Raw genomic sequence first — 11276 nt, forward strand, 5'->3', positions numbered from 1 at the left:
TTCCGTTCCGTTCTTCCTTTCTTACAAATATCTAGAAACCCTCAATTTCGTCCCTGACACACTTTTGACCATCAAAATTCATAGGGTACTTCTTGAAGTCCTAGAAAGCTGAATTAAGCTAGTATTAGTACAAAAACAGCAAAAAATTTTTGAACTTGGAGCTTTTTTACTCCCTACCAACTCCTTGAAATAGGAAATGGAAAGTATGAGATTTCTGCGATTCTAGAGGTCTAAATTGGTATGAGTTTTCTACAAAAAGAAGTGAAACACATTTTCATGTAAAGTGTTGCTACTACGAATCGTATGACCCGTACTGTGAAAAACTTATCATGTAGAGCCAAGGTTCGAACTCTACTACGAGTAGGTTGTTTTTAATACAATGAATATCAGTCTTGTTCTAATAATTCACAATTAATAAAATAAATAATTGATGTAGAATGGAAATCGAAGCTGTTTTCTCAATGAAAAATTAATTAAATTGTATCGAAAGTTGAAATCCTTCTGAGATAATAGAGTTGTAGCTTATATTAGATTCATTAAATGCGTTCACTGAATATCTAATTGTCGCGTTAGAAATAAACCTGGAAGTAGTTTCCTTTGAGAGTTTGAATATTTTAGTTAGATATGTCCCAATTTAGTATAGTTAAGAATTGAGTAGGTAATTAAACTTCGTCTAGGTACACTATTTAGGACCTAGAGCAATATCACTCGTAACACAAAGCATATTTAGCTTACCACGAGGGGTTAGCGGGATTATTACTAATTATTGCTAATATTATTTTGTTAAAAAAAATCAGTTATAACACCTGCAGGTGAAACTAAAGGCCATTTAAAAAGCTAATTTAAGTTGAATTGTTAACACAAAACTGCGTTATTTGATAAACATAAGGTTCAAAGTAGCCTGGATGCCACAGTTTGCGTAGGACAACTGGTGTTGTCATATGGTAAGTTCGCAAAGCTTAGCTCAATTAGTTCCTGGTGTGAATCTAATTCTAAAGTACTTTAGCTTGCGTAGTTTAAGTATAGTATGGCTACACTGCATAGTTTAGGTAAATGAAGAAGACAACATTTTTGTAAACTTTAGTTTAATTGCATTTCATATTTACATCAGGTCTCTTTAGTACAGCTTAGTAGTGGATGAGGGGGGCACCGTAGGCGAGGGGAGCGCCGTAGGCGGTGGCGATGGGGGCGCCGTAGGCGGTGGCGATGGGGGCAGAGTAGGCGATGGCTCCGGGAGCGACCAGGGAGCTGTGAGCGACGCGGGCCACGGGAGCGACGGCGGCGATCAGAGGAGCGGAGCGCTTCTTCAGAAGGTGGACTCCACCGTCCAAGGCCTTGGCAGTGAGATGAGCAGCGCGGTCCAGGTTGACGTCCAAGGTGTCCAGGGGCCTGCCGTCAGCGGCCAGGATGTTGGCGGGCTGACCGGGGGCCAGGGAGAGGGGTCCCCGGTAGTTGCTGGGCGCGATGATGGGCGCACTGTAGGCGATAGCGCCGTAGGCAGCGTAGGGAGAGTAAGCAGAGATAACGCCGGCAGACGCGGCGGCCAACAGGCAGGACAACACCACCAGCTTCATCATTTTGTAAGTGGTCTGTGTTGCTTTCTGTACTCAGAAGAACTGATGCTATTGCGATGTTGCAATCGGTTTATATACTAGCATCATTTAGTTGCATTGGGCGTCGCCGGAAGAAATCGCTGGCCCTGAAAGGACTACTTTTGCCCGAGATGTTAACGATCGTTTATTTACTCGACCGTTCTTTTTCTTTGTGCGTGAAGTTTTAATTAAGTGCGTTCCTATTTTAGAGTGTAACATACGATATGTGCGAGGTGTCAGCGCCAGCCTGCAATTTCATGGTTCGTTGCGAATCGCGATATGCCACCAAGTGACATCTCGATGCTCTCTCTGTTTATAGACTGAGATATTTAAAGCGATAATAAGAGCACTGAAAATTATCAAACTTCAAATTAGTTAACAACTAAGTACCTACTTTATATTGGTTTTAAGTATTATTTTACACAAACAAGCCTCTAGGATCAAATATACAATTTATTTTTTTAAATCCCGAGCCAAAAAAGGGGTGTTAATTTTTATGTTGAACAGATAGTAGGTGCAGATGCAGATTTCTATTGAAACAAATATACATTTCTTGGAAAAATTATAAATCTCTGAAGAATTTGAAATAATTTAACTGAAGGTTGGTTTATTCTTACTAGCATTATGCAACGATTACATCAGCTAAACTTCCAGGTAAGCAGCTTATCATAAGTATGAGTGCCTACATAATCCATTCACTTTGTCGTAAGGACCTACTTGACATTAAAAAAGGACAAAGACATGATCTAATTGTTGTTATCTACTTCGTTGGAAAGCTCAGGCTTTTAAGAGGTCATTTACTCGTATTGTACTACGAGCCAATCTGTAAATCATCTGACAAAATTAATCATAGGTGTAAAATTGACTAGCTTCAGATTCTGGGTCCGTCACAGTAGTCTTTATATTATTTCACTATCAAAGCCTACCTATGATCTTCATCAAGTTCTAACCTATATGTATACTACTAATTCTTATATTCTACGAGTATTTCTACGTGACGTTACAAATGGACATGGATAAACACCCACGTTCTATTGATAACTTTGTCAATTATTTTTCACTCGACATTGGCAGAAATAAACCTCCCAGAGAAGTTTGGTTGCCATTAAAAAAAAAAAAACCCATTAATAACTATATTTGGTATCGAACTGTGTTACATTTGGCACGCGACGATGACTTGCACTTATTAAAATCATAATAGCTGTACCTATATTGTATCTGTCACTGTTTATGTTTGTATATCTATTAATTAATACAATAGATTAAATTGAAGGTAAGATTGTCAATTGTCATTGATGCATTAATGTTTTCTGCGACAAAGTTGCAAGTTGACATTCTTCCCACATTGTATTCGAAGATACAGTTAGGAACGAAAATAAGTTATTTAGTTAGTCTTGTGATTAAAAAAATACACTGCCTTAGGTGGGAACTGAATCCACCACTTACCGGGCAATTACTAGGTACAAAGTACTGGTAAGTACTGACGACAGCCTCTGTCTATAACCAATTGCATTTTTTCAAGTTTTGGTTAATTTAATTTTGATTTTAACTTGATACATAAATTAACTACACTTAGTATAAGTCAAACCGATAAGGATCAACTAATAAAATGTTGCCTGCCATTTTGTAGTTAAATCATGCTTATTATTTCTCTGTATATAATTTCCAATAATCGATCTGGTATAATTATAATTAAAGCTGCTAATGACTGGGCTACTGGCCGATTGCGACCGGATAAGTGTAATTGCAAACTCATAGTCCCCGATTTTCATAAACTACTGCTACATTTGGGATGATAATATACAAGAATAAACAGTTTTCAAGATGGAAAATAGAAGTTCTTTTATTGTTTCTAAAAAGTACAGTCGACAGCATATTGGACTTAATTCAACAGCAAAATCGCACTTATTAAGTACTGATGTGTCGTTGTCCTGTACGGCTTAAAGCTTTTTTAAAGCTTTTACAATAACTCACCTAAAAGTACTTATTCGCATTATCTATTAAGAAAAACATAGCTTTAATTAAAACATAAGTAACAAACATTAATCCTTGCTATTAAGTGATAGGTGTGAAATGTAAATGACATCAAGTACTATCGCATACTTGATTAGCTATTGGTATAAGTTGAAACAAGGATTGTAGATAGAATGCAATATCGACACTCAATAAGTTACTTAATACTTTTTGATGACGCCAATTTGTTGTTTCTAGTTTTCCACTTAACCTGGATATGATGAAGGTTGAATGTCTTTCGAAGGACGAGGCTTGGGAAAAGGAAAGGTTTTTGTGGTACTTAAAGGTCGCTCCCAAATAAGATAAATCCATTGTAGGATGCTAGTTACAATCATAATCTGCAATGTAAAGTATACATAAAAATAACAATTAAGGAGTATTGTGTTGCTAAGCACAAAGGTCGAGAAAAAAGCTGGACTAATCCAGCTTTTTTTCGGGAAAATTGAATGTTTCTTTTTTCTATAGGATATACTTATGTGTGAGGGATGGATTTATACGAGTATGTCGATTTGTTCTATCTCAAGACGATGTTTATCGAATCATTAGTTAGGAATTAAACCAGTAGGGTTTCATTCTGAGATGTATGAGCAGCACAAATGTGTATAGAAATTAATCCCAATACCCGGGAAAAAGTATTTTTGGACATAGAAAACCTTGAATACCAGTATTTTTTCAAGGCGAGAGTGAATAGGCACTTACAGGGCAGGTATGTACCATCCTAGACTGCATCCCACTTAACATCAGGTGCGATTGTGGTCAAATACCTTCCTTGTCATGCATAAAAAAAAATTCTTCTATAGATGGAAGATACGTAATGCTAAAGTATGGTTAAATTCATTCATCTAATATTAATATTATACCAAAAGTACTGTCACTTCATATTAGATTCCAGCTATTTGGCAGAGGCTTAAGACTATTAATCAATGCTTTAGTTTCACAGCTTGTTATCTGCCCGCGCGCAGCGTGACGTATCGAAGGGCACCCACTGTTCTTTGCATCTTGATTCGATGGCATTCACTAATTGATCTGATGTCATACGGCTAGCCGTGCGTAAATAATAGTGCGAATTTAAAAGAGAGTTGCCATGGCATACCAGTTTAAGATTACCATTTAAATTATATCGGTGTCATTCAACTTTCCATTGTATTTTAAGCCCAATTTACAACACGACGCTGAAAATTCCTTTAAAGCTCGGTCACAAGTAGATTCAAGAATGCAATCAGTTAAACAATATTTGGAATAATCCACAGGCTGATATTCTGTTCTTGATTGTAAAGATAAATGAATGAAATTCGAGGAAAAGCTCTATCTCCTTACTAAGCTGAGGTTGTGACTGTAGCTGTTAAATCAACATACTAAACATACCCACACTCTCGATTAATTTGAACCTTTACTCAAAAAATAAACTCTTTATTTACCTAAACTGGCTTTTAATCCGGTACGCGATAAAGCGACCCACGAGCAATTTTAAATACGGAACCCATTAATTGAAAATACGAATGGCCAGTTCAATAAAAGTAAACAGTAAGAACCAATGAAATTTATTGGCCCATTCACATTTATTTATGAGTTGTTAAGAGAATCTGTTAAAATGGTTTCAAGATATGGCCAAATTAATATCTTTACACGTCTTGTCCCATTATTGAGCCTCTTTATAGAAGTTAATGATTCGTTTATGTTCTTAAACCATAATTGCAGACATGGAATAATAAAATAGCCATGAAGGAGTTTTAAACATACTGTCTTGAAGACTTGAAGACAGGTCGATTGGATGAAAAGTATGTGCTTAAAGGTAAAAATAAATGATAAGTATGCAATTGAATATTTTCTGAGGTAAGTATTTAATGGGAGAAGTACATATTAACAGAAATATGTAATTAAATAGAAAACGAAAAATATCCCCAGTAAATTTAAAACAAGCACATTAATAACTAACCACATAATACTAAATTATGGTTCATTCACACCTATTTCAATTGAAGTCTTCTAAATATTGTAGGTAATTTGAAATTTCACAATGATTTTACTGTATTAATTAAGTAACAATCAAATGTTTTTCTTTTGATAATTTTCATAAAGCAGTCCAGTAAAAAATAAAGGTAACAAACTAAGTTGTGTTGGCAACTGATATTTGTCCTTGTACAGCAATGATCCTTGTGGGTTCGTAAATTTTCCTAAGCTTTTCTTTTGTACACTCGCAAAATTTTCCCAATTTTAGGACAACAAATAAGTATTATTATGTTGTCGGTTAGCAACAAAATTAAACATTTTGTAAATGGTAATGAGATTTAAATACATTATTCAGGTGCGATCTGATGTACGTCATTGACACAATTGGGACGACCAGAATCTGGGTAACGTTTTGGGTAACAACCGTTTTGCCTGACAACAACGCTGTCTCATTATCATACAACACATGATAGAATAACTTTCGGTAACATTTTAAATAAGGAAAGTAAATATAGTTTAAAGTTTTGCATATAAGATATCTCGTAGGTTAAAGTAAGTAAAAGAAAAAAGTTTGACGAGTTGAGAGCGAGCGCTCGTGCCTCAGTTTAAAATCAACGTTGATACTAATATACACAAAGTCGGCTTTTGCTTACCAATGAGTGTGCATTGCCCTATAAAGGGGCGTTTGTTTTCTTTTTCTTAGTAATCCTGTGAAAAAGTCACGATGGTGATGAACTGACTAGTTCAAGCTTCTGGTCGGCCTCGGTGTTTGTAAATACCAGCTTCCTGGACGAGCGCATTGCACCGGTTCTTGAAACGAGATCGCCCTTAGCTTTAGTGATTACTTTATATAAATACGATACTTTGCATTGTCAGGCATCAGTCGTTCATCGAACAACACAGACCACAATGTTCAAGCTGGTGGTGTTGAGTGCTATCTTCGCAGCGGCCGCGGCCGAGCCCGGGTTGATCGCGAAAGCGTTCGGTGTGCCTCTAGCTTACTCCTCGGTGTACACGCCAGGCGTCACCAGCATCTCGCAGCAGGCCAGCAGTGTCGTGCACCCCTCGCCCCCCCTAGTCTACTCGGCTCCGGTCGCCTACTCCCACTTCATCAAGAAACGGTCAGCGCCTCTCGCCTATGTCGCCCCGACGACCTACCTCGCTAACACGCACCTCGCCGCCGCACCCCTGGCGACTACCTACAGCGCTCCTGCCCTGCTCCACAGCGCGCCAATTGTACCAGCAGCTCAACTGAGCTACGCCACGCACTTCATTAAGAAGAGGTCTGCTCCCTTCGTACCAACTACCTACATCGCGCCGACCACATACGCTGCTGCCACGCCTCTTCTGACGTCGACCTACGCTGCCACACCCTTAGTGCACTCCGCTCCTCTGATCTCTCAGCCCATCACCTACTCTCACTTCATCAAGAAGCGTTCGGCGCCTCTGCTCAATGCCTTCGTCGCCCCTTCCTCCTACTCGACCCAGTCCAGGGTTGACGTCCGCACCAGCCCTCTGATCTCCACCACCTACACTTCCCCGATTGCCTACTCAAGCCCCATTGCTTACACCCACGTGTACTGAAGCGTTTGATTTGGAGGTGTTTGACGTCTGAACACGCATTTTACAGTGAATTCAAAATTTGTCACATGCTCACATAGTGTCTATTGTACATACACCTAAGTTTGATCTTAAAAAACAATGTCAATAAACAGATTTTGAAGATATAATTGCATTATTTACTTACATTACTTTTACCGAAGCATTACTCTCATGAATCCTACTTACCTACCTAAAGCTAATCAATTCTTATATTAATTTTATATATCCACATTTTAGTTTTACATTACCATGTTCATTTATCTGCAACATAAACATTTTTGAACTAGCTACTCAAATTTTCTGATTGACTTAAAAGTTGACTGGGAGAGAATACTACAAGGCATGTACTCTGTCCAATCTGCAGTTTTAAATAAATAAACATCTGTCGACTCTTAAATAATCAGGTACTACTTAAATCCTAAATACAATATGCAATATAAGTTAGATACCAGATCTAACACCGCTACGTAACCTACCCTTCATTTCCATTGACAGACATTTGGAAGAGCGATGTTGACGTGATTACGGCCTGTAGCGATGGATTCGAAGGAATAAATGTTTCACGTCGAATCAGGTTACAGGAGCCAACACATAACCTACTTACCCACTAGGATGAAATGAATCCAATTTTATTACGTCATCATTAAACTATTGATGTCGGGAACGAATCAAAAACAAAACAGTATTAAAAATATAAACTTTATTATTTGTAAAATGTTCTCTAATATAACTTACAAACTATGAGAATCTGATGGGCAGGCTGAATGTTTTATAAACATACTTATTTGTCTTTAATTTTTAACACACACACAATATCATGTTTTCAATAAATATAGGTACCTACTCATATTTAACTAGCAACTAATACAATTTATTATGATTCGTTTTCGATGACGATAATTTTATCTTGAGGCTCGGTTGTCACACTTTCACTATACACTTCAACATTTTGAGAGTCATTATTGTCCGAAATTATGTTATCACTTACTTTTTCTATCACCATAGCTTCCTCTGTGTTTATTTCTGGATCACCTTGGGGTAAATTGTCGACGTTTTCCTCCTCTTGTTTCTTGTAGGTGTCGTCCACTATGTCAATTGATATTGGGTGTTGTAAAGCTCTCGCTAGAGGCAGGTTGTGGTAAAAGCTGAACGCTATAGGTGTGAACACTGTATCCGATGCAAGTACCGGTGTAAATAAGGTTTCGCTTGCAACTCCTTTGGGCTGGCTTGAGAACACTGGGCTGTATATCAGCGGGGTTGATACAACTGCTGGGGAGTGCTTGATGTCGATTCTGGATTGATGTGAAACTGCACTGGGTGCTGCGTATATGAGCGGTGCGACATGACTGTGCACTTTGGAGATGACACTGACGACAAAAAGTGTTCTAAGCATTTTGCTGGATAATGCAGCGGGGTCGGCAGACGGTGTAGTTTTATAGCCGAGTAACGGTAGTGGATGCGGTCGCACTGCAGACGCGCGGTTCAAGTTCTCGGCCGGGTTGCGTAATCGCCGGGGCACTGGCCGGATTGAGATTGCATTATGAATACGTCACTCATCAATATTAATGATTGATGCGCACTGCCGGCTTGTTTTTGAGAGTATGTGATATCGTTATTTATCTTATTATGCAAGATACTTGAGGCATCATCTTTTCTTTAGTTATTGTTTGATACAAAAAAAGTTATATTAGAACTTCATTAGAGTGGTAGACAATTGTATTTCATTCATTATTTTACTTGGTCAATAAATCTTCATTTCCTGGTTAAGCACTGCCTGTTTTTAGCGGGTAAACAACAAATAAAAAATATCAATTAATATAATAAAGTTTTTTACTATTGAAAGTTGTCGGCTTGATTTTTAATTTATTACAATCGGAAAGATAACAAGTCCTTTTAAAAAATCAATATATTTTTTGTTACCAATCCAAATAACTACATAACTGGTTTGCCAGACATTTATTACCTCCTAATATAATTTTCCCAGACTACTTTTGATTGAAGTTAGTTTAATGAATCTATTTATTGCTTAGATATAAAATATTGGCATGGTTTCAAACAAGCTAATTGTCTAGTCGTTAAAAAGTATAATATAACAACGATCTTAGATGATAAGCAGAACCAGTTAGACTTTCAGGGCGGACTTGCCGAAATTACTGTGTTTGGACTTTGGTTATTTTCCTGACAGTGCCCAACGAGATGTACCCATCCAACCCATTATGCTAGTTGCATGTCTAACGGCGGATCCTACTAATATTATAAATGCGAAAATTTGGATGTCTGGATGTTTGTTCACGCAAAAACTACTGAACGGATTTTGATTAAACTGTACAGTATTATTATTTATAACCCAGAATAACATTATAGGCTAAAATTTATGACGATCTGTGACAAACTAAATTTCACGCGGGTAAAGCCGCGGGCAAAAGCTAGTTCTCAGTAACTCTTAGCATTTCTTTGTAAATTCGTATAGGTACTACCTACTTGATTATCACTTATCAGTATTTTGACAATGATGTATTTTGGTAGATCTTATCGACTCATTTCGAAACAAAGAGAAAGTTGTTGAAATTATTATTACTCACCATTTTCCAATAAATAAATTAGTAAACATTTATGAATTCACATACCTACATAAATTCGATCGAACTTATTTAAGCCTATTTGAATAAATAAGATATTTTTATGGACGACAAAAACTAAATTTACTTTTTGTCACCAAGCGTGTTCAATAGCGTAACGAATTCAATAATAGAACTAAATCCTGTCACTCTGATTCATACATAGTATAAGAAGGTGTCTCCCGAGGTGTCAGGCATCAGTCAACTGTGTCACCAGCAAAATGTTCAGATTCGTGCTGTTTCTGTGCTGCGCCGCCCTGTGCCAGAGTCACGCAATATTACCGCTGGTCGCGCCTGTTGCCCATTCGATCCACGTTCCGCTAGTGGCACCGTATGCACACGGTTACGGGCACGGCCTCTGGGGTCACGGCTTCTTGGCGAAACCACTAGGGCATCACATTCTGAAGCGGTCGCCACACATCGTTGAGCCCCTCGCTCACGGTCATTTGGGACATGTAGGCCATGTTGCGCCACTGGCATATGTGGCCCCGGTGGCTCACGCAGCTCCGGTCGCAGTATCTCACCACTCTCGCCTGGATGTCCACACCACACCTGTGGTCAAGCAAGTCATCGCCCCAGTAGTTGCTGCTCCTCTGCTGCATAAACCAGTTCTTGGCGCCCATGGGCTTGGCCTTGGAGCCTACGCCGGGGGGCTTAGCCACTATGCCGGGGGACTTGGCCACTACGCAGGTGAATTCGGCCACTACGCCGGTGGATTTGGACACTACGGTGGACTTGGCCATCATGCCGGTGGATTTGGACATGGATACCATGGACATTACTAGTCAAAACAGAACATATTATTAAATAATTGGCGTGTGCCAGATTTTTCTGTGAACTATTTAGAATTACTTTCTGTACTTTATGCAAATTGTATGTAATAAATTGTTTTAATCGTATGATAATATTTTACTTACATGCTAAATTACAAAGTACGTTTAGGCTTTACTAGAAATTCACTCGATAGTAATTATTATTTCCAATGAAACGTTGCTGAACATGATGATACTCGTATTTAAGTTTTTTTTTTCGGAATGTAGAATTAAAAATTAATTTACTCGTTAACATGCAATTAATCCCTGTTGAATTGAATTAATCCCTGTTGCATGGTTTGATTTAAGAAGTGTGAACAAAACAGACGGAGTAGGAAGATTGGGATTCTTCCTGAAATGTGTTTGTAGCATTACTTCCTGGAATACCAATATCTTAGAAATGTTTTTGCCTCCTCAAAAGGATAGAAAGGTATTGTTTGTTTATTTTGTTGTTTGCAATGAAAATACTGTATTATTTTGTATAAAACAAACTCTATCCCCCTTATTAAGAAAGTTAAACTTGGGACTAACACTGGTTTAAAATAACATTTCCATACTAAATGTTAATTTAAACTAGAGTTCAACCAGAGTCTAACTTTTTGTAATAAGGGGATATATATTTTAATAATTCATTAATTATACAGCTAGGCAGCTTTACAATCTAATTAGATAACTAACTAGCAGACAAT

General features: G+C 37.9%; 2 protein-coding genes across 2 annotated transcripts; one reads left to right on the top strand and one right to left on the bottom strand.

Moving 5' to 3' along the window:
• Nucleotides 1-1068: 1068 nt before the first annotated feature.
• Nucleotides 1069-1624, bottom strand: LOC114357718 (uncharacterized). Its single transcript, XM_028311467.1, has one exon. It carries the CDS (start codon nt 1575-1577, stop codon nt 1128-1130), a length of 450 nt encoding a protein of 149 aa, XP_028167268.1. The 5' UTR covers nt 1578-1624; the 3' UTR covers nt 1069-1127.
• A 4801-nt stretch (nt 1625-6425) lies between these two features.
• On the top strand, nt 6426-10560 carry LOC114357684 (uncharacterized). Its single transcript, XM_028311421.1, has 2 exons — nt 6426-7138; nt 9942-10560. The coding sequence occupies exons 1-2, from the start codon at nt 6465-6467 to the stop codon at nt 10558-10560; spliced, it is 1293 nt and encodes a 430-aa protein (XP_028167222.1). The 5' UTR covers nt 6426-6464.
• The last annotated feature ends 716 nt before the right edge of the window (nt 10561-11276 follow it).

Source organism: Ostrinia furnacalis, unplaced genomic scaffold, assembly GCF_004193835.3.
Source record: "Ostrinia furnacalis isolate ACB-3 unplaced genomic scaffold, ASM419383v2 OfSCF3323, whole genome shotgun sequence".
Lineage (NCBI taxonomy): Eukaryota > Metazoa > Arthropoda > Insecta > Lepidoptera > Crambidae > Ostrinia > Ostrinia furnacalis.

Bases quoted from the DNA above. Each gene is read 5' to 3' on its own strand.
- LOC114357718 (XM_028311467.1), bottom strand. From the start codon at position 1,577: ATGATGAAGCTGGTGGTGTTGTCCTGCCTGTTGGCCGCCGCGTCTGCC.
- LOC114357684 (XM_028311421.1), top strand. From the start codon at position 6,465: ATGTTCAAGCTGGTGGTGTTGAGTGCTATCTTCGCAGCGGCCGCGGCC. The intron at 7,139-9,941 runs AAGCGTTTGATT...ATTCATACATAG, and splicing joins GCTTACACCCACGTGTACTG to TATAAGAAGGTGTCTCCCGA.